Source organism: Zootoca vivipara, chromosome 9, assembly GCF_965207765.1.
Source record: "Zootoca vivipara chromosome 9, rZooViv2.hap1.1, whole genome shotgun sequence".
Taxonomy (NCBI): Eukaryota; Metazoa; Chordata; class Lepidosauria; order Squamata; family Lacertidae; genus Zootoca; species Zootoca vivipara.
The window spans coordinates 41,614,680-41,637,888 of NC_142592.1; the positions used below are offsets into that span (position 1 = coordinate 41,614,680).

The 23,209-nt window shown below is 41.6% G+C and overlaps 2 protein-coding genes across 7 annotated transcripts in view; one reads left to right on the forward strand and one right to left on the reverse strand.

The window, feature by feature from the left end:
• The window catches only part of ZC3H7B (zinc finger CCCH-type containing 7B), a 52,213-nt gene extending 48,006 nt beyond the window's left edge, over positions 1 to 4,207 (reverse strand). For 4 of the 5 annotated variants that reach the window (XM_035127471.3, XM_035127468.3, XM_088676622.1 and 1 more), the window contains exon 1: positions 3,980 to 4,207. The gene's annotated coding sequence lies outside the window, so the exon portion shown is untranslated. Of the gene's footprint in view, positions 1 to 3,487; positions 3,803 to 3,979 lie in introns of those variants that run through there. The other variant, XM_088676620.1, reaches the window with a different exon arrangement.
• A 4,742-nt stretch (positions 4,208 to 8,949) lies between these two features.
• RANGAP1 (Ran GTPase activating protein 1) overlaps positions 8,950 to 23,209 on the forward strand; it is a 28,743-nt gene continuing 14,483 nt past the window's right edge. The window contains exons 1-10 of one of the 2 annotated variants that reach the window (XM_035128198.3): positions 8,950 to 9,257; positions 14,234 to 14,393; positions 14,751 to 14,878; positions 16,013 to 16,072; positions 17,063 to 17,242; positions 18,009 to 18,143; positions 19,156 to 19,314; positions 19,707 to 19,820; positions 20,477 to 20,576; positions 22,857 to 22,941. In XM_035128198.3, the coding sequence (XP_034984089.2) occupies positions 14,282 to 14,393; positions 14,751 to 14,878; positions 16,013 to 16,072; positions 17,063 to 17,242; positions 18,009 to 18,143; positions 19,156 to 19,314; positions 19,707 to 19,820; positions 20,477 to 20,576; positions 22,857 to 22,941 (1,073 nt within the window). In that variant the 5' untranslated portion in view covers positions 8,950 to 9,257; positions 14,234 to 14,281. Of the gene's footprint in view, positions 9,258 to 9,283; positions 9,628 to 14,233; positions 14,394 to 14,750; positions 14,879 to 16,012; positions 16,073 to 17,062; positions 17,243 to 18,008; positions 18,144 to 19,155; positions 19,315 to 19,706; positions 19,821 to 20,476; positions 20,577 to 22,856; positions 22,942 to 23,209 lie in introns of those variants that run through there. The other variant, XM_035128199.3, reaches the window with a different exon arrangement.

Consider the following 23,209-nt stretch of genomic DNA (forward strand, 5'->3'; position numbering starts at 1 on the left):
AGTTTCTTCTCTAGAGCGATTTTGGCCTTAAATGGAAAGCCTGGACTTTGATGTCATCTTATTTTATTTGTTATTTGTATTATATTTACTGTTTTTAATTAGGTTTTGTAATTTTGGATTATGCGGAATGCTTTATCTAAGTAGATGTAGCAACCGAGTAATTTCGTTGTTCCCGCAAGGGGACAATGACAATAAAGATATCTTATCTTATCTTACTCTCCAGAAACAATTGAAGATTTTGTTAATTCAATTAGCTTTTCCAGCTGAGTCAAAAGGTCATTTTGTACTGTTTTTAAACCTGTGTGTATATGTGAAAGGTTATTACTGTTTTAAAAGCTTTTTTTAAGCTTTTTTGAGATAATGTAAGAGATTATTCATAAGTTTATTATTATTTATTAATAAAATCAGCCAGCAAATACATAATCCTATAGGAATTCATCACTCTACATAAATTTCCAAATAAAAAACCTGCATTTGGAATTCTTATGTGGCAGGTGATACAAAAGTTAATGCATCTTACAAATAACTTTGCCCACATATGCACCACAGAACTGTCATCTAAATATGCTGATGTCCTTGTCTGAAAATGCATTTTTGTAAAGGTCCTTCTCAAAAGAGTAACAATTTATTGTTAAATTTAAACATACTTTAAAATATCATGGGATTGTTTAACTATAAAATATATTTTGTAAGCATGGTATTAATATTGGTTGGTTATACCAATATTTGTCTGTCAATCCCTTTGTTGTTGTTGTTGTTTAGTCGTGTCCGACTCTTCATGACCCCAGGGACCAGAGCACGCCAGGCGCTCCTGTCTTCCACTGCCTCCCGCAGTTTGGTCAAACTCATGTTCGTAGCTTCGAGAACACTATTCAACCATCTCGTTCTCTGTTGTCCCCTTCTCCTTGTGCCCTCCATCTTTCCCAGCAATCAGGGTCTTTTCCAGGGAGTCTTCTCTTCTCATGAGGTGGCCAAAGTATTGGAGCCTCAGCTTCATGATCTGTCCTTCCAGTGAGCACTCGGGGCTGATTTCCTTAAGAATGGATAGGTTTGATCTTCTTGCAGTCCATGAGACTCTCAAGAGTCTCCCCTCCAGCACCATAATTCAAAAGCATCAATTCTTCGGCAATCAGCCTTCTTTATGGTCCAGCTCTCACTTCCATACATCACTACTGTACTGGGAAAACCGTAGCTTTAACTATACAGACCTTTGTAGGCAAGGTGATGTCTCTGCTTTTTAAGATGCTGTCTAGGTTTGTCATTGCTTTTCTCCCAAGAAGCAGGCGTCTTTTAATTTCGTGACTGCTGTCACCATCTGCAGTGATCAAGGAGCCCAAGAAAGTAAAATCTATCACTGCCTCCATTTCTTCCCTTTCTATTTGCCAGGAGGTGATGGGACCAGTGGCCATGATCTTGGTTTTTTTTATGTTGAGCTTCAGATCATATTTTGCACTCTCCTCTTTCACCCTCATTAAAAGGTTCTTTAATTCCTCCTCACTTTCTGCCATCAAGGGTGTGTCATCTGCATATCTGAGGTTGTTGATATTTCTTCCGGCAATCTTAATTCTGGCTTGGGATTCATCTAGTCCAGCCTTTTGCATGATGAATTCTGCATATAAGTTAAATAAGCAGGGAGACAATATACAACCTTGTTGTACTCCTTTCCCAATTTTGAACCAATTAGTTGTTCCATATCCAGTTCTAACTGTAGCTTCTTGTCCCGCATAGGGGACAGATGAGGTGATCAGGCACTCCCATTTCTTTAAGAACTTGCCATAGTTTGCTGTGGTCAACACAGTCAAAGGCTTTTGCATAGTCAACGATAAACTGAGTCCCTTTAGACTGCCTTAATTTTTAGAATGGGGGGGGGAAGCAACACAACAACACTGCTCTGAGGGGTGGGAAGAAGTCTGAGGTTGGTTTTTGTTTTTTGCACAAATATTTAAAATAATATGGAGTACTTCTGCTGGAGTAGCACGCTAGTTGTATTTTGCTTCTTAGGGTTTTTTAAAGTTCTCGAATGGGGTAACGTAATAGGGAACAGGAAACAAATGTTTCACTTTTAATATGATGTTACAGACACTAGCCTACAGTTACAGGCATGCCTACAGTTTAAACTGGATGGTGCAGAATGTTTTTGCCAATGGTCTAACTCGGTATAAGGCAGCTTCCTATGTTCTTGTGTATACAATGGATAGTCATTTTATGGGATTTCAAGATCCACCTAATTATTCCCCTAGCTGGATTTAAATTGTTTTGTTTTTGTTGCTGTGCATCCTGGTCTTTAGATTTATTTTATTTTATTTCCTGTTCTGTATTATTATTGTTGGTTTTCATTGTTTTTACTGTTTAAACTTTGGATTGTTTTTGTATTTTAAACTGGATCTACAAACTGCTCAGAGATGGTATACTGCAGAGTAAAAGCTTAAAACTGCTATAACATGCACTAAAAGCTTAAAATGAGAAATGAAAACAAATGAAAAGGGACACATTTATCATCATGGTTTCAAATCTCATGTTTTCCAGGCTCCTCTCCAACCCTGAACCTTGGGAGTTAGTAATACAAAGCTTTTATAATCCCATATGTCTGGAACGTTTCACCGATTATGCGATAAGGAGACTCTACCGAGAAAATGTACAAATGGCTTGGCAGAATCACAACAGGTTCGTTGCATTCATACAAATTGTGATGTTTTGCTTTGCATAAAGAAAGCTTTGGGGCTTAGTTGCAGCCCTCAATATCGCACATTAACATGGTAGCATTGAGCTGCAAACCCATATGTAAGATTACTTTTACAGCACACATCTCCCTAGCGCTTCCGTCTCCCCAAATATTTACATGCACCGTAAAGACCTCTGCAATATGCAGGGGAAAGGAGGGAGGGAGGGAACAGATTCTCTTTTTCAGCAACGGTTTAAACACGTTTCCCACTCCCCTAGTGTTCCTTCTCCCAGTTTTCAACATATTTTGGTTAGCTATCATACTATAATGCAACAGGCGTATAACAGACATTAGTAAGCCTTTTCGATGTGGATTGTACCCTGTTTATGCGCATTGGCGGCATCTTCCTCTATTGCTCTATTGCTCTGCTCCGTCAAATAAGGTCCTCCTTTTCTTTGCCCCCCACCAGCCCCCATTAACAGCCCTAAAACACACATGCACATTTTTCTGGTTTAATTCCACTAGAATTGACCCAATTCCCACCAATCCAAGGCCTCCAAATCCCCGGCCTCGGTTAGCAAAAGTAACCGGCGTTAGATGTGCCTCGAACGCGGAAATAGACAAGGAAAAGCCGCCTGCCTTCGGAAGCCACGACACACAACTTGGTGCTACTAAGCTTACAACAAACTGTCACTGGTGGTTCCAGACTAAAAAAAACCCGCCCAAAACGATGCATGATTTTAAATGAAACATTTCCGTTCTGCTAAGCAACGTAACTTTTACAAGTCATAGATTATAAAATGCCAGATGAGGCAACAACCAAACCTTTTTTTTTACTCAACTCCCCCTCGTCCAAGATCAGCGTTTCTGCAAATATTCTCTTCACTGTGACTGTATCTAGTCAGTGCTTTTGAGCAAGGAAGCAATAAAACTAAAATAAAAATTCTAGAACCGCAGACCCGAAATGAAACCGTGGGATCGCCATTCAGTTCCGAGCTCCCGCTAGTTCCTCCCCAAAAAAACTTCCCAACCTCAAAAGGAGCACAGGGAGGAAGAAGACATTTATCTTTTAAGAATTCGACCCGAAGAACATTTAAGGAGAGGCGGTAGTAGTGTGACTTTCGCGTCCTATTTAGTTCTGGTTGGGATTAAGCAACATATGCAGTGATAAATATTTCCGTTACTCATCTGCAAAGCTGAGTAATATTGCTTCAGGGGTATTTTGGCCCATCTTCGCTCCTCATACCCCCAACCCAGCCACCCTCCTTCTTCCTAGCTTCCTTCCTTTACAGAAAAACAACAAAATAACCAACTCACCTCCTCTGCTTGGGGATTCCCCCTACACCCCGCCTTGATAAATGCTATGATATTACTATAAATATTATTAGAGCATTATTACGGTTAGTAATAATACTAGTAATTGCTATTTAATTACAGAACGCAGCATTCTGTTCCTAGAGCTGCTGCCGATACAGCTCCCTCCATGTGCCTCTTGGTCTTTTTTACTTTCATTTCCAGGTCTCTCCAGCTCAGTCTCACCAGCAAGGCAAAATGCTTCCTTGGGATCCCTCCAGGTCCTACAGTCCACTGTTTCATCGACACCACATACATAACACAGCCTTCCTAGCGGCAATTTAGGCTGCAATCCTAATCTCATTTACCTGAGAATAAACCCCTTTGAATTCCATATGGCTTCCTGCTGAGTAGATATTGTTAGAACTGCATTGCAATCTATGATGATAAACATCTGAGCAAGGATGTATAATAATAAACGAGTGAAGGAAATAAACCAACAAAATATTATTATTATTATATTTGCAAATACACAGTTAAGTGCTTAATCTACCTGTGCATTTCCCCCTTATTTCTCTCCCTAATTATTATTCTGTTAATCTGTTGTAAGTGTTCCGATTCACTTGATTAAACAGGTTATTAGGTAATTGAGATGCAAAAACAATGCAATTTTTTATTATGACAAAATACAGCAAAATAGCCCTATTGGCTATTAGTTATAGATGAGCAATATGCTAATATGTATTCCCAATGTCCAAGGCTGTGGGATTAGTTTGAGTCAAATTTAGAGGATATAACAATTCCACCTTTCATGCCATGGTAGAGGATGGAGAGAGCAGGTTTCGCAAGACCTTTCAGCAGCTTTCAGGACCATCAACCATAGGGATTGGGCCTTTGAGGCTCAGTCTCAGCGCAGCTCTGATCCTTTCTAGAGGGGCATAACCAGAATTGTGTTAAGCAGTGGTGGCTGGTACCCACTTGGGAATGGTAGAGCAAAAGGCAGGGAGCCAACAGTAGGTGGTGCAACAGCCAATGAGAAGCGAAGCCAACTAATTCCACTTTTGCCCCCCTTCCTGCTGAGTTCTAAAAGGATGGGACTGAGACTAAGGAGGAGGGAGCCGACAGCCATGGCCACTTCCTGCCCTGGTTGTGATTAAGAAGGTTGGCAGGTGTAAAAATTATTTAACAAAAAAAGGAAGGTTGGCAGGTGGGTGGGGTTAGCTGATGGACAGCTGAAGTTGGTGAGGTTGGACCCCATTCATGCTAATGGAGCAGCCTCTACTGGTATTAAAGAACTTTGTTCTACGGCACAGGTACTGTTAGTAGTTAGAAGTGCCTTTTACTGTACTTTGTTGCATGCTGATTTGTCATCTGGAGAAAGCCCCGGTTATATCCAAACTAGACTGCTATAATATACTACATATAAGGCTCTCTTTAAAGACAGTTCAGAATCTTCTGCTGATACAGATCACAGCTACCAAGATGCTTTAAAAAGCCAAGTGTTGACATCATGTTACAAAAATAATAATCAGGGCTTGTCAGACTTCCTATTCCCAGGGCACACTTAACAGGGTTAATTTTTTGGGGGTGCACATACCACAAAATAGTATGGGGTGCTGTTAGATAAATGAGGTTTTCCCTCCTTCCACTTGTCTGAAAATATTTTAGTAAACTGTCATTTCTTCTGCCCTTCTTCTTTCATACTTAATTTGTATCATTGCCCCAAACTTCCAAATTCTTGAATCCCTCCTCTTCCTCCTCCTTTGATATTGTTTCCTTCCTCCTTCTGTAGCTTCTCTCATTCGCTTTCCCACTACTCCCATTATTAATTAATATTTTAATAATGACATCAATCATTTATCTCTCTCCCTAATTTCCACCATTGCTCTCTTTGATCAGGAGGGGCTTTCGTGGCTTGGTAATAAACCAGCTATGTGGGTAGGAGGACTTGTGTACTTGCTTATATAGCAAGTGGAGGGGCCAGGAATCACAGCAGTAGACCAAGGTGCTTATCATTTTTCTTTCCTTCAGCCCATCCATCCTTTTTACTTCCTTCCATTATTCCATTTTCTTACACTTTGTTGGCCACGCTGTCCTTTTCTTCTTTTGATCCTTTCCTCCTTTCTAGCTGTGCATAGTATAGTCTTCCCTCTCTCTTTGTCCAACTCATTATTCCATTTTCTTACACTTTGCTGGCCACTCTGTCCTTTTCTTCTTTTGATCCTTTCCTCCTTTCTAGCTGTGCATAGTACAGTCTTCCCTCTCTCTTTGTCCAACTCAGACCTGGCTCTAGGTATAGTTCCGGTGGTGCGGGGTGCTGCGCATTGCGAGGGCGCCGGAGCAATCTCCGTGCCTCAGCGCCAGGGCGCCCGACCTGCTTGAGACGGCCCTGGTCCAACTCCTATACATGCCTTTGCACTACTCATGCAAGGGAGTAGGTGCTTGTCCAATCAAAAATGGGCTTTTCAGTAAATAATATTCCAGGCAATTTATCAACAGATAGTACCAGACTAAGGCTACAGTTCTAGATCCGCTTACATGGGTAGTCATGTACAGGACTGTACTGTAAACTACTTTATCCATCTATAAATGTGAATGAATAAATAATTATCAGAGTAATTAATCACTAAGTCACCTGTAAAAGGTGATTACTTGCAGTGATAAATAGCTAGATGATAGATAGATAGATAGATAGATAGATAGATAGATAGATAAAAAATCAGAGTATATAAATAGAAGTCAAACTTTTGACAGTGTCCCAATGAGTAAAGACAACCAATTTTAGGAGTGAGCATAAAATAACGGATACTTAAAAATGGTTAGGGAATAAATGTTTAACCAGTCTAGTAACTGATGAGGAAGATGTCAAATTAAACATACTGTATATTTATCAATTTCAATGGGATTTTTTTTAATCCTCTCCTTCACAGGGTTGATCACAGAGTTAGTCAACACTGAAATTGAGAGAGGAAAAAGAGGTAAATTCATTAAAAACAAGAATGCATGAAGCTAGTCAACATAATAACTCGGGATGTTGTTGATCAAGTTGTCCCCCAAATCAGAAGGAAAATCAACAAGCACTACTTTTTCTTGCTGGTGATGGGTTTCCCCCAGTTTTGTGGGCTGTTGAGTTTGCTCTGCTTAGTTTTACTTATGTCTCGCCCTTGGGTATCTTGAGTGATTGAAAGGCAACCAATAAATTATTTTAATAAGGCAATAAACTGTGGCGAATGAAATGGAAAGCCCTGTTAAAACTGGTGGGCTGCATATGTGGTACATATCTGCATTTTGGACATAGACACAGATTTGTACACAATTTTATGATGCTCGTTTAAGAGTTTTTCTGCTCCACTTCTCCCCACTGGTGCCACACATATCTGCTACCAAGCTGCACTGTAGTCAGTTTCTACCTCTTTTTCATAGCATAGCAAACCAACCCACCTCACAAGGTCAGTGATGCAAGTCACTTTAGAGTCTGTTGGGAAATGTAGGTGCAAGATTCCACAGCCCCACAATAATCTGTTATTTTGATGCTGTAAATTCTTGAGTAAACATATGCATGCAATAAAATAAGGCTCTATCTGCACAATACATTTAAAGCAATAGCCTATCACACCACTTTAAACAGTTGTGGCTTCCTCCAAATAATCCTGGAAGCTGCAGTTTAAGGGTGTTGAGAGAGCTGCTAGGGACCTCTACTGAGAGAGCCAGTGTGGTGTAGTGGTTAAGAGCGATAGACTTGTAATCTGGGGAACTGGGTTTGCGTCTCCGCTCCTCCATATGCAGCTGCTGGGTGACCTTGGGCTAGTCACACTTTTCTGAAGTTTCTCAGCCCCACTCACCTCACAGAGAGTTTGTTGTGGGGGAGGAGGGAAAGGAGAATGTTAGCCGCTTTGAGACTCCTTAGGGTAGTGTTAAAGCGGGATATCAAATCCAAACTCTTCTTCTTCTTCTACTGCCCCCCCCCGAGCTACAGTTCTCAGAGTTCCCTACAAAGAGGGATTTACTGTATTGTTAAACCACTATGGAAACTGTAGCTGCTACAAACTCTCAGCACACTCCATAAAGTACATTTCCCTGGATTCTTTTAGGTAAGACTCAGGAAGTGCAAATGTTGGCCTCTGCTCTGTCTTCTCTCCACAGGTGGACCAAATAAATTCTGACCTTCCTCAGAGAACCTGTGTGTGTCTTTATTGACTGGGAAAAATACTGCAACAACATGACTGTTTAAACTAAATTGATATGATACTGCTTTAAATGTATAGTTCAGATTGGGCCTAGTTCACAACACACTGAAACAATAGTGTCATTTTGTAAAAGTCTAAACTATACCCTCCAACATTTCTCCGATGAAAATTGGGATGTCCCATTCCATAATGATAACTTTACTTTTACATGTCTTACTGGGTTGCCCCAGCCACTCTGGGCAGCTTCCAATATGTATAAAACATAATAAAACATTAAACCTTAAAAACCTTCTCTATACAGGATTGCCTTCAGATGGCTCAGAGGCTGGATAACTTGAAACCCTCCAACATTTCTCCAATGAAAATAGGGACATCCTAAGGGAAAGTAGGACATTCCAGAATCAAATCAGAAATCAGGATGGCTTCTCTAAATCAGGAACGTCCCTGGAAAATAGGGACACTTTGGGGGGAATCTACTAGACCAGAGGATTTTCAGAATAAATTCTCCCTCCCCTCACCTTTTTCTAAACTAAAAAACTTCAAACGTTGTAATTTTTTCTCAAGAGAGTTTCTTAAAGGTAGTTCTTAAAGACACAGGAATTCTTCAAGAAAATAGGTAGCAGTCGTACTAAAAACTAAACAGAACCATATAATCGTATCCAAACCCGTTACACACGTCTGACCCGCCGCTCCAAGCAACAAAATAGTAGGGAACTCAGCCTCTTTCACTCCACCACCAAGTTTTGTTTTTAAAGGGGGAGCTCGAGGACACTTCCATTAAAAAAACTACAGCTCCCAAGATGCTTTGCGGCAAACGGGGAGCTGCGTCGTGCGACGCGAAATTGTGACCTCTCCTCTCCGTTTCGGCTCTCCCACTAACAATTGCCTGGGCGCCTTTAGGAGGAAGGAGGGAGCAAAGGGGAGGAGGAGGGAGGCCGTGAAAGCCCCTTCCTGCGCAGGCGCAGAAGACCGGGAAGGCGAAGAGCGAATCACAGCGTAGGAAACAAAACTGCCGGCTTTCAAATCCTCCGCCTCCCATAACGCCATCGTCTTCGTAGGCTTGGGGCTGCGGTAGCGGCTGCAACGTGACAGACTGGAACCCGGCGCTTTCGCAGGTAAGCGCCTGCCGGGTGGTCTCGATGTGTTCGCGCGAGGAGGGGCGGGAGTTGGCTGGCTGGGTTGATTAGGCAGGCTCGCCGGTAAGAGGGCGCCGGGTGGGTTTGTTTCCTCGCGTTAGCGCCGCCTCCCCACTTTCCGCCCCGGCCATGCCAGGCGCGGCGCGTGTGTGCGTCAACTGGTAGGAAAGGAGAAAGCACTTGCGCGTTGCCCCTCGGGATGCACGTGTACATATCTTCCCACGGTTCGTCCGGCGGAGACGTGGATCCAACCCTCTCCACTAGGAGTGCTTTTTTACCAGCCCAAAAACTCTCGGTCCCTTCCCTGTATGACGTCACGCCCTCGTTGGCAGTTTTAGGGCCCACTCGGGTGAGCCTGTTTAACTTGGCTTGTGTAATTTTGTTGTGCTGTTGCGTTTGTGTGAAGCCCGTGCATGACGGAGCGAGGGACTCGGGTCACCCCTTTGCTCACCTTCTCTCAGTTCCACTTGCTTTTTTAAAAGTGAGCATCTGCATGGGAGGCTGCTTTTTATGTAGAATAGCGAGGAAGCAGACGGAACTGAGTCAATGAAGGCGTGCGGTGGCTCTAGATTGGCTGAGCAATGTTCGATGACTGAAATCGCTTGCAACACTAGGAAACACGTAAGCTTCACGCATTTTCGTGTTGCTTCAAGAGTAGGGTGATAAAGGAAGAAAAGCAAAAGGTTTAAATAGGACTTTTGTTTGGGAAGTGATTATTCTAGTGGAAACAAGTTGACAGTCTCTTGACCTGTGTAACAAACCACTGGTAAATAATAATATTGGAGCGTTTTGGAACTGAAGAGATGGTAATAATGTGCCTTTAGCAGCACTGATAGTCACTAAAATGTTTATCAAAACAAGAGTTGAAAATTAATTACATTTTATGTATTTTTTTAAAAAAAAAATATGTTGTATCTTCTGTAACAGTCTGAACAGAGAACTAGCAATACAATATCATGAATGGGGAAATCAAGTTAAAGTATGACAAGAAAAAAATGAGTTGATTATGTAAGAGATAGAAAGATTGATAGTCATGGAGCCGTTGACAAAAAGCTAACTTTCTCCCCACCCCAACTACACTTCTGATAGTGGTGAAATGTAAAGCCAAGCCTCTGTTGATAACTCAGTGGGTGGAGAGGGAGTGATCTTTTTAAATATCATGGTCCCAAATAGTGCAGAACTGAACTGGAAACCCGTGATGAGAAGCCCATAGGTAGGACATAAGCACAACAACACACTGCCATTCCTTTTCCCTAGCATACTCACAAGCATACTTTCTTCAGTACTGGAGACTGAATATTGCTATTGTGATAAGTAGCCACTAATAACCTTATCTTCAATGTATCTATGTAATACCTTTCAAAGTCAAACAAATGGGCATCAATCACTACATAGTGAATCCATAGTTTAGCTATGCTGTGTTTGAAGAAGTACTTTCCTTTGGCCTGTCCTGAATTTCCCATCATTCAGCTTCTTTGGATGATCCTAAGTTCTAGAGAAAAAGACGACAAAATCCACCCACATAACAAATCCATGCCATGCATAACTTTTTATATTGTTACAAAATTCCAGTGCCTGCCCCTCTCACTGCCAAGCGGCGGCAAGAGCCCATGAGGTCACAGGGACACACACACAGGGTCTGTGTCTCTTGGGAGAAAAGAAGACACAGCAGAGACTGTTGTGCTTTTAAAAATATGGTTTATTTGCACCTTCGGACTTCATGGTGGGAGTCCAGATCTTACAGCATGGCCGACGACATTGTAGGCAACCTTTCCTCTCTCCCTGGCCAAGATGGATCTCTCCCCCCCTTCCTCCTCATTCCTCCCAGAAACCTCTGCTCAAAAGCACACCCCATCACCTCGGCAACCCTTCAAATCAGACCCCTGTCTCTGTTAACACCTGGGCGGGGGGGTGGGTGGGTTCCTGAATTCATTCAATTTATTAATTCATAGGGTTTAGCAGGATCCCCCCCCCCCAAGATGTATAACACCATCATGTCCCTTTTCAACTTTTCCTCCTAAACTAAAGAACCCTGAAAGAGCCTAAAGCAGGCTTCCTTAACCTCGGCCCTCCAGATGTTTTTGGCCTACAACTCCCATGATCCCAGCGTCAGGGATGATGGGAATTGTAGTCTCAAAACATCTAGAGGGCCGAGGTTGGGGAAGCCTGGCCTAAAGAGCCTCTTTCCTCAAAGAGGAGTTACTGCAGTCCAGTGACCATTTGGTTGCCCGTTACAGAATATTTTCCAGTCCTACAATATCCTTTTTGAGGTGAAAGATAGGCCCTGGCCAAAACTCTAGCTGCAGCGTTTTGTACCACTTGAGGTTTCCAGTTAGTTTTCAGAAACGGTTCACATAAACGGCCTTATATTAACTTTGCCTAGATGTGAAGAAGGCATGACAGTGAGAAGAGCTGTTTTCTCCTGGTAAGAGTACAGCTAGTGTATCAAGCTGAAGCAGCACAAAACAGTCCTGTGCACTAAATGGATCTCCAAGGGCAAAGTTGGATCTGGAAGAGCTCCCAAATTGCGAACCAGCTCCTTTATGAAGAGTGCAACCTTGTCCAGAACAGACTTTACACCTAACCCTGGATTAAGTCTCCTGATCAACAGCACTTCTGTCTTATCTGAATTGAATCTCCATTTATTAGCCCACATCCAATCCCTCCTTAAATTCAAGCAGTGATTCAAAATCTCTGCAACCTCTCTAGAATCAAATGGGAAAGAGAAAATTGAGTGTCCTTAGCATGCTTATTGGTTTGTTTATTTTTATTTATTTCATAAGATGTATACACCACTTGATCGTGAAAATATAAAAGCCCACCTCAAAGTGGTTGTGCTAACACCACACCCCAGATCTCTAGAGCTTCTCTCCCACTGGTTTATGTCAGAGTTGAATACCTTGGGTCATAAGATGAAGCCTTGTGAAACTCTTGAGGGACCAAGAAAAAGGCCCTGGGGTGAAAGTAGTTAGCTCAACCCAGTGTGCAGTGGCTATGAAAAAGGTGATTTCAATGCTAGGAAAAATTAGGAAGGTACCCAGTAATTAAAAATAAAACTGCCAATATTATAACACCATAATACAAACCTATAGTGTAACCATGTTTGGAATACTGTGTACAGTTCTGATTGCCTCACCTCAAAAAGAATATGATAGATTTAGAAAAGGGTCAGAAAAGGGCAACCAAACTGATCAAGGGGATGGAGAGACTACCCTAGGAATGAATGTTGATTATGACAGATGCTTAGTATATTATTTAAGAATACAAGAATATTTGTGTGCTGGATCAGCCTTTTAACAATTGGCATTCAGTGGCATTCAATTTAAAATTGAAAGAGCATGCCCAAGCAACATTTGGGTTGAAATGGGGGGGGTAGCTAGTTAACAAAATATTAATTCCAAGAGATATAATTAGGCCTGTAGATAAATGTGATACCTCTTGTTTAAAAATAGCATTAAGGTAATCTTCATTTTAGAAGGTGGCAACCAGATGCAGGGCTGTGGACATGAGTTCTGGTGCTGAGATAAGAAACAAGTGGCTATTCCTTCCTATCTTAAAAAAGTGGTATTAATATAGAACAGTATAGTATAGTATAGTAGCAGAGTGCTTTGCTACTAACTTCAGCTTACTTTTGATCGCTATACCACACTTTCCACATTTTCTAGTTTTGTGGCTCGCACTGTTGCAGACCATGTCATCTTTGGTGCCAATTTCTACAGCTATGCTTAGAAATTAATATGAAATAAATTATTTTAGGGTAGCTCCCCTTCCTGCTACATAATAAAGTGCTATAAAATTAAAACCGTTTGAGATAGAGGAAAAAAATTAAGGGGGTTTCTTTCAACTATAAGGGAAGGGTGTACAACAAGTTTCGTCAAAATCCAAGATGGTGAGTGACGAAACCCTTGTTTTTTGCATTGATTTGATGTGGAATGACCCACATCTTTGTGCGAAAATGTGACAAATAAATAATGATGATAGGAAACGAGTGCCCTTAAGTAGGGAGAAACAAACTTGGGAATGGCTGCTAATCTGTGTCATTGTAGCTTCAGTTCCTTTTCATTTCCATTCAAATCCATAGTGTTGAATAGTCAAGCTGTGTATGTAACATTTTTGCTATATTGGAGTTCCTTGTTAGTGTATATGGTCAGAGAAATGCTTCCTTCCTCCTCTTTCAGATACTGCTAATGAGAGAAAGCGTAGGCAAGTGTTATAATGAGGAAACTTGTCTATTCCCCAACTTCCTCATTGGAGCGTTTCCTTGCTCAGGCTTTGCTAGGTGTGCAGAAATTAGGAACAGGACTTCAGAAACATTTTGTGAATGAGTGTGGAGCTGACTTTTTAAAATTATGGATATGGCTGCTTAGGTTCTGCTAGGTGATGAATATTGCCCTTCTACTAATTTGAGTTTGACACGCTTGGCCCAGTTTATCATCAGCCTCATGCAAATAATCCTCTGCTGAAATGTGCTGGTGCTGAATATTAAACCAAACTGCATTATTTATGTGGAACTTAGCAGAAGCATGGCAGTACACACTAGCAAACTATGCTTTGTAGCCTCTTTTCAATAGCTGTTTCCTAATCCGCAGCTCTTAGAACTGGCATGTGGTGACGGGTAAATTATTGTTCTTTTATTTTCGCCTGCACGTGACAGGGCCTTTTTGCTATCCTCACAGGCAGTTTTCACCCCAGTGTTAGGCTGTTCTGACCTCTTTTCTCATGGCATATAATATAAGGTAGGAAAAGATTATTAGTCTACTGAAATATTTGTTTTGCAGGAGGTTGTATGATGGTTTAACCCTTTGCTCCCCTCTCTTGGCTGTTTCCTTTTCACCACGAGCACTTAAGGGGTTAAGCTTTGAAAGCAGTTATCTATCAAACAATAATTTCTACATATAATTGAACAGCACATTTTCACCCCATTGATGGTATATGATTTCTCTCCTCTTTTTCAGCACCCTTCCCAACTGGTAATCAGTAAAGGTTGACACAATCCCCCAAAAATGGCATCAGAAGACATTTCTAAGCTGGCAGAGTCCCTTGCTAAAACTCAGGTGGGCGGAGGGCAGCTGAGTTTTAAAGGCAAGAGTCTGAAGCTCAATACCGCAGAAGATGGTAAGAAGAATAGCACTGCTTTGAATGTTTTCCCAGCAATAGATCCTGGAAAAGTCTGGCCTGATCAAATATTTGTGCCCCCCCTTAATCTTTCTAAAATGGTGGATTTGCAGGAAACCTTGATTTTGAATCCTTCCTTGATTTTGGATTCTGAATTGCAGGATGAATGTGCATCTGAGACCCAAACAAGGAGAATGATTTCAGGAGAGATTCTCCAACCACCCTTAGTACATACCTAGGCTGCACACATACCCCTTTCTCCAGAGTCTTTAAAAAATAATAATTCCACAGCTGGTACTGTTAGCACTGTTAGATCTCAATTTTGGCAACAAGTAATATTCTGCTTATTCTGTGCAGCGGAAGAGGTGATTAAAGAGATTGAGGAATTCGATGGCCTGGAAGCACTACGCCTCGAAGGCAACACTGTGGGGGTGGAGGCAGCAAAGGTCATTGCCAAGGCTCTGGAGAAGAAATCTCAGCTCAAGGTGAGCATTTCAGTGGATGATGGACAGTGGAAAACTCATCATCTTGCAACTTAAATTCAGTGACCGCTTGACTAGCAGATAAAACAGGCCCAGGGACATCTGTGATATTCACAAACATAAGAAAAAAAAATCGAAACTGTCTAAGCAATTTTGAATTATAAGTGGCATTCACTACTGTGCTTCCTGTGATTGACTCTGTTGGTAAGTGAACTTGTGGATCTCCAGATGTTGGACTCCCAACTTCCATCATCCCCAGCCAGCCTGGCCAGTGCTCAGGGATGCTGGGAGCTGTATTCTGCCATGATTTGGAGGGACACAGGCTCCCCACTCTTGATTTAAGGAAAAGTTTGAATTGGTGGAGCAAATACTGGTTGAAACCATTGTTCAAGCAAAGTTTACTATTTTTGCAGGGAACACAATGAAATATGCTAAGTCTTACAGTAGCAGTTATGAATTCTTCAACCATTCTCTCTTGTGCCCTCAACCCTCTGACTACAAAACAGCCCTCTGACTATTTTTTTGCATGGGGTGGTGATTGCATAGATAGACCCTATTTTTTTAAGAAAACATTGCTTCCTGCCTTCTTCATGAACTCTGGAGTAGCACTGCTTCGGCTGTCATTACTAAGCTTGTGTGTGTGTGTGTGTGTGTGTGTGTGTGTGCAGTAAGATTTTTAAATTGGTGTGCAAGATTATACTGGATATTTGAGCAAATTGAATTATAAATGCCACTCTGCACGCCTCCTTTGGAGCATGGTGATTTTATTTATTTCACAAAATTTATATACCACTTGATTGCAAGCAACAACAACCCTCGAAGCAGTTTCCCAGAGGAATAAAGCAATGTAATTACCAGTAAAAAAAACAGTTGAAGAAAAATATTTTAAACATTTAATGAATAATTAAAACCAACAATAAGGATTAGTTTACCAAATTTCTAATCTGTATGGTATTATTGCTATGTGCTGTCAAAAACCTGTTATTATTTTTAAAAAAAACTACTCTTGAGCAAAACATTCGATATAAAGCATATGTAGCTCTCCATTACGCACACCAAGTAAGTGAGTACAAATACTTTGACTAATCATGGTCTTTTATTTTTAAGCATGTATATAATATATGTGTCTTATTTTAGAGGTGCCATTGGAGTGATATGTTCACCGGGAGACTACGATCTGAAATTCCCCCTGCTCTGGTAAGTGTAAGACTAGGTTGCTAATATTACCAAATGTCATTTTTCATTATTTCTTAGTCCATGCTCTTTTCATGATATTTTTCTGAGGCTAAAGTGTAGGAATGACTTTCTGAGCTTGATGATCAACAGTGGGAGCAATATACTGTTTCTCTTACAGGGACTTTATGGCAAAGTTGGGGAAGCTTTTTCAGCCCAAGCTTTATTACCCTTTCTGGGTAACTTTTTGCAGAGGCAAAAGTGGGTAGGGCATTAAAGTTAAAAATTACCTTTGTACAGTAGCCTAGTTTCTACACACAGTAATGCACACCTTGCTATCCTCCATCCATGCAGCCAAGAGGCACTGTCAGATTCCAGGCAAAAACACTTGGGCTGCAAAGCAGAGCCAGTCAAGAGTGTGGCCTGAGGAGAATGTCGAAGGGTCTTAGGTTCCCCACCCCTGCTTCAGATAGAGACAGGGATGTGATTAATGAATGACCAAAAGGAAGGTTAAGAAGGGTTGTAATTTTAAGCTTTGAAATTGGTTGTCATAAATTAATTGCCAAGAGATATCTCTGTTGGGCAGAAATTGAGTAATGATGGAATCAGTATTATAATGGTAACAGTTTAATAAAACATTAGGGCCTTATAAGGAGGGGAGAGTGTCATCAGTGGCTGTTTCCTCGGTCCTCTTTGCTCGGAGTCACAACATATCTGTTGCTGGAGAAAAGGCCAGGAGGAAACAGAAACACAGCATCCAGGTAGATGGGTGTGACTTGCTCATCCCAGCTGCTTGTGTTGCCCCTCCTTGACACAGACATGGCACATAGGACACGAAACAGGGCAGCTGCCTGCCTACCAGCAACTTCTCCATTTTATGAATGAAAAGGAGCCTCTCAAGGCTGCTAGCGGGTAATGAGTGAAAAGAGACAGCAAGAAATGGCTGCAGGGCCGATCACTGTCCTCTGTAGTAGACAGGCTTTGTTTCAAATTTACCTTTTGTTCATCTTTCAGATCGCACTTGGAGAGGCCATTGTTTCTGCTGGCTGCCAGCTTACAGAGCTGGATCTGAGTGACAATGCCTTTGGACCAGATGGAGTGCGTGGATTTGAGGCACTTTTGAAAAGCCCTGCCTGTTTCACCCTGCAGGAACTGAAGCTAAACAATTGTGGCATGGGCATTGGTGGTGGCAAGGTAAGGGCATTTCCTGGGTGGGGAATCCAGTCTTCACAGCAGGGTGAAACCTGAAATCCCCATAATTGCGGCTTCCTGCCTATCCATCATGTGATGTCACCATGATGTCACAATTTCCCCTTAAAATGGAACTTGAACGCAAGTGGTGCTGCAAAGGGAAGATCCCAGCGGGGTTGGGTAAAGTCACTTCCCATCAGTTGATTGACACTGTCTTCAAACCCTATTTCTGACAAGGGTTGACTGTTCAGAAGCTTTGATTTAGAGCTCTTGAGTAGAACCAGTTCCAGGGGGGCTTGTGTTTGCCAACAAGTTTTTTATTGCTTCAGATTGTTTTCTGTATTAAAATCTCCACAAGCAGATCAGGGTGGGCAGTCTTCTCTTTTTCTAGTCAAAAAGTCTAATTCAAAAAAGAAATGTCTAAGGCATTCCTCTGCCTGCCACAGAGAGGTTTTTGGGTTTTTTGAGGGGGTGGGGAGAACCAAAACCCTAATTTGGGGACCTGTGTCCTTCTTATCTCACACACATGGAAATCTGAGTTGAAGATACACAACAGAATCATTGCATCTTACTCACTTACATTCCCCTCATGATATTACTGCTGACAGTAGCCTTCAGTGGTGTGTAATATTTCCTGCAGAGTGCCTGCATTATGTATGTATGTCTAGGAAGTGGTAACTTAAATGTGTGCCTTAAAGGAATTGAATCCCTCAGGCCAAAATGAAATTATAGTAACATAAACAGTCTGGTATTATTATTATTATTTTAGATATTGGCTGCAGCTTTGAAAGAGTGCCACAGGAAATCAAGTGTTCAAGGCAAGCCTTTGGCTCTGAAAGTATTTGTGGCTGGCAGGAACCGCCTGGAAAATGATGGTGCAACTGCTCTTGCTGAGGCATTCAGTGTAAGTACAAAAAGCAGGACTTTGAGACAGGAAGTTTGCCCTGACATTTGTTGCATGGGGAGGGATGCTCTTAGCCATTGGTGTTAATGAACATGCATATTCTTCCTCCAAAGTGTGTTGTGGTGCCCTTAAAAAAACCCGAATTCCTTTTGCTACAATGCTACTATCTCTTGCATTGAATGGTATTAGTAGTGGTCAAGTTTGTTGCAGCATCGGAAAAGGCCATTTGAGGCAGCCTAAGTCACCTCTGTTGATACTGCTGCAAGAAGTGGCTTGCCAGGTAGAGTGGGACCACTGTGCTAGCTTGCCGGAAGATGGGTGCTGTTGTTTATCAGGAGGGACACAGAGTGGAAAGGAGGTTGATGCGGAGCAAACACACTGGCAGAGCCAATCTAAGGTTCCTGCTGGTGCTTTTGCACCACATTGACCTCTCTGCTCCACTGGCCCTCTCCCCCTGGTAAGCAACAGCAACTCACCTGCAGTATTTCTCAGTTGGTGGGCCAGGGACTACCAGTGGACTGCAGTCCACTTTTAGGAGGGCCTCAGTTCTTCTTACCCACCCTGAATTCTGGCTGTGCTGCAGAATTTTGGTTGGACCAATGCCAGCACCAGAAACTCCCCACATGCAGAGTAAAAGTGGTTGGGAGAAGCGTGGGGCAAAGAGATGATTTCACTCTGAAGAGAAAGGGCAGTAGGAGGTGTTGAACTAAATTAGAGAGACAAAAGCTAATATTTTAAAAAGTGAATAAAGCAGGATAAGTAAGCAATGGGACAAGAAAGGAAAGTTGTTCTGAGTCTCAACATTCTGGAATCAGGAATGCGCTTAGGCTTTTCATTATTCAAATTAGCCAATCACTTTGGATCACTAAATAATATACAAAGGGTTCAGACAAAATATCCCAAAACATTTGTGGAAGATGGAGATAAAAAGGATCTGAGAACACCAGCCTCCTAGAATTATCACCTATGACATGAACTTTATTTGCTTTCCATTCTGTTTTTGCCCCTTCAGGTTATTGGGACCCTGGAAGAAGTTCACATGCCTCAGAATGGAATCAACCATCCAGGAATTACAGCCTTAGCCGAGGCTTTTGCTGTCAATCCCTTGCTGAGGGTGATCAACCTGAACGATAACACTTTTACAGAGAAGGGAGCCGTGGCTATGGCAGAGGTGAGCTCCTTTCACTTAAAATTAATCCCTCTTGATTCTAAGAGTGACTTGGGCCAGGAAATCCTGAGAAAGTGTAGGGGAGGAAACACTTTCCTTAGGATTAAGTTGGTCTTGTGTGGTCTTGCATGGTCAAGTAGAATAGTGAGTGGAATACAGTGGTACCTCGGGTTACAAACGCTTCAGGTTACAGACTCCGCTAACCCAGAAATAGTACCTCGGGTTAAGAACTTTGCTTCAGGATGAGAACAGAAATCTTGCTCCGGTGGCGCAGCAGCAGCAGGAGGCCCCATTAGCTAAAGTGGTGTCTCAGGTTAAGAACAGTTTCAGGTTAAGAATGGACCTCCAGAACAAATTAAGTTCTTAACCACTGTAATGTTCTCTATTCCATTCAGACCCTCAAGAAACTCAGACAAGTGGAAGTGATCAACTTTGGTGACTGCCTAGTACGTTCCAAGGGTACTGTTGCCATTGCTGAAGCTGTTAATGAAGGACTCCATAAATTAAAGGTATTGGCTACAACTTAATCTTTCAAAATATTGTATTTTGTTAAGATGCTTGGGAGAAATCTGAGTGATTAAGGGAGATTTCAAATAGGAAATACTTTTTCTTTTCTTTTCTGTCCATCTCCCCATGTGCTGTTTTATTCAAAAACCCTGAAATAGGGATTGACAAAATACATGACTACTCATTTTCGTGCTTATGGCTGAGATCCATCTTAAAGTTAAGGCACCCTTCTGAACTGATGCCAAAACATAGCCACTAAGCATGAATATATTCCAAGCCACTTGGCGTGATGGAAGAATGACATTTATTCTGTTTGAGTGAAATGTAAGTGTTTTGCATCCATTTAATATGAAATTTGGCTTAGAGGTAGTGTATTGAATCTAAAACTACAAAGAGTCAACATAAACCTTCATCTAGGATTTATTTCTGTAGTTCTTATAAAGAAAACCAAGCACTATTTGCCATCTCTTAAACAAGGTTATTCATAATTTAGTCATTTCTCCCCTAACCCCATCACTACCTTTTTAATGAAGCTTTTTTTAGATTCCTGATTTGGTACTTTGTAATGTGAATTGTAGACGTACCTGGCTTGAAAATGCAAAATATATCTCTAATTTTTTAAAATATTGCTCTAAAACCATAGCTTCTGTCTGTTTAGGAACTCAACTTGTCTTTCTGTGAAATCAAGCGAGATGCTGCTCTAATTATTGCTGAGGCTACTGAGGACAAGTCAGAGCTACAGAAGCTGGATCTCAATGGTATGAGGCTTATGATGTCAGTGTCAAAAATGTTTTACTAGAAATCTGTAGCTTGATAATTGCCTGGTTCATTCAGGTCAGCATGTGAATATGCCTCAGTTCCCTCTCTTCCCCAACCTTCTGTTTAACCCAACCTTCCCATAGGTTCTCGGTCCATTGCCCACCCCACACACTTGCTTCTACAATCCTGTCTCTAAGATTCCGGTCCTTTAGCTTCCCTAACTAATTGAATTTCATATCAGTTGGTCGTGCAATGCTACTGTAGTTCATAGAGCCTGTGCAGGGTCTTGGTCCTAGCCAAAGCCATTTTCTCTCCCAGAAGATGGATAGGAAACATTCTTACATATTGTTCCCTGAGCATATATGACGTTCATGAATATTCTATATAACCACGGCAACTTAGCCATTTTGTGTCAAGAGACTTCACTACCAAAGTACAATAAAGTTGCTTTTTAAACTCTATTCCACATTGACCCAGCAAACCCAACTGAAGTGGCATTTCCTTCAAAGCACAAGTCCCATGATTGGGTATTTAAATATTAAAGTTGTTCATATAAAGATAATACTGAAGCAATAACTGTTTCATTCCAACAGTTTGTATTGCTAGACAAACACCTTTATGGCCTTCTCTGCAGTGGCTCCCCATCTATGGAATGCTCTCCCCAGGGAAGTTCGCCTGGCACCTTCATTATACATCTTTAGGCACCAGGCAAAAACATTCCTTTTTAACCAGGCCTTTGGTTTATCCAAGACCCTTTTAGAATGTGGCTTGGGGTGGGTGGGTTATTGGGATACTGCTTTTGGTTTGATTTTATGTGTTGTGGTCTTGTTGTGAACTGCCCTGAGACCTCCGGGTATAGGGCAGTGTAAAAGTTGAAATAATAATAATAATAATAATAATAATAATAATAATAATAATAATAATAATACTGGGCCAACACCAATATACACCCGTTTACATACACACACAGATGGTACAGGTAGCCTTCTCCATCTCAACCCAGAGAGGGTTCTTTGTTTCAAAGTCATTGCTGTGTTAAAGTCCACAGCCAAGTCCTAAGCTTGGTTACTGCAAAGTCCTGCAACTGATAGGGTTCTCCGAGTTCTGAAGTCTGGCAATTTTCCAACTTCTTCCTCAACATCTTCAAAGTCTTCCCTTAAATCCGTAGTTCCAGCAGATAGCCTTCAGCAGTTCCTGAAATCTCCCCCCATGACCCACAGAGTTTTGCCCTTTTCTATGCAAAATTACTTGCCAAATCTGCCCAGTAACACTGGGAAATGATATATAATGAACTGAAAAAGATTTTTAACTATAGCTTTCCAAAAAAACCTGAGGCTTTTTTATTGGGACTAATAGGAGAGGAGATTGCAAAAGGAGATCAAAAATTACTTATGTATGCTACAACCGCGGCTAGGACTTTATTAGCCCCAAAATGGAAATTACAGGAGTTACTGACGATTGAGGAGTGGCAGACGAAAATGATTGACCATGCAGAGTTAGCAAAGTTGACCTGCGGGATCCGAAACCAGGGAGAGACAAGGTTCCAAAAGGAATGGAGTAAATTCGTGGACTATATGGAGAAAAACTGTAGAAGTTTAAAGGAACTTCTGTAGAAGTTTAAGGAACTGCGAGATAAGAGTGGGAAAGAAAACCGAATGATGGGAGGGAGGGAAGTCAAAGCTCGGCAGAGCAAAATGAACTAAAATGGGGAATACAAGATAAAATATATTATTATTATTATTATTATTATTATTATTATTATTATTATTATTATTAATTTATTATTTATACCCCAGCCACTCTGGGCGGCTTCCAACAGAAAAATAAAACACAATCTATTAAACATTAAAAGCCTCCCTGAACAGGGCTGCCTTCAGGTGTCTTCTAAAAGTCTGGTAGTTGTTTTCCTCTTTGACATCTGTTGGGAGGGCGTTCCACAGGGCAGGTGCCACCACTGAGAAGGCCCTCTGCCTAGTTCCCTGCAACTTGGCATCTCGCAACGAGGGAACCGCCATAAGGCCCTCGGTGCTGGACCTCAGTGTCCGGGCAGAATGATGGAGGTGGAGACGCTCCTTCAAAATGCAAATTTTTGGTTGTTGTTTGTTGTTGTTGTGGTTGCTTGTTGTTTTTGTTGTTGTTTGGTGTTGTTTATTTGTAAATTTAATAAAAATTATCATTTAAAAAAAAATCTGCCCAGTAACACATATAAGAGAGTCACAGGATGGCTGCAGGTGCATTGTGGGAATTACAGTCTTTGCTGATGTCTGTCCTTGCCACAGGGAATTGTTTTGGAGAGGAGGGCTGTGAGCAGCTCCAAGAGATCCTTGAAGGCTTCAACATGGCAGAAGTACTTGGATCTCTGAGGTAAGATATATGAAGAAGCTACGGTAATCTGCTGCTAGAGTTCCTTGATTCTCTAGTGAATCTGCATGCATGCAGTGCTGCTTGTGAAATGGCCATTTCTCCAACAGTAGTTAAGCTTGAGCTCCTAATTGGTTTTGCTGTTTTTATAACAACCATTCTAGGAGTGTTACAGTGGGATAAATCTGACTCGGGGGGCTCTTGACATGCCCATCTCTTGATCGGTTGGCCTGAGTTTTTCATTCCTTAAAACTTAAATTGTATTGACCCT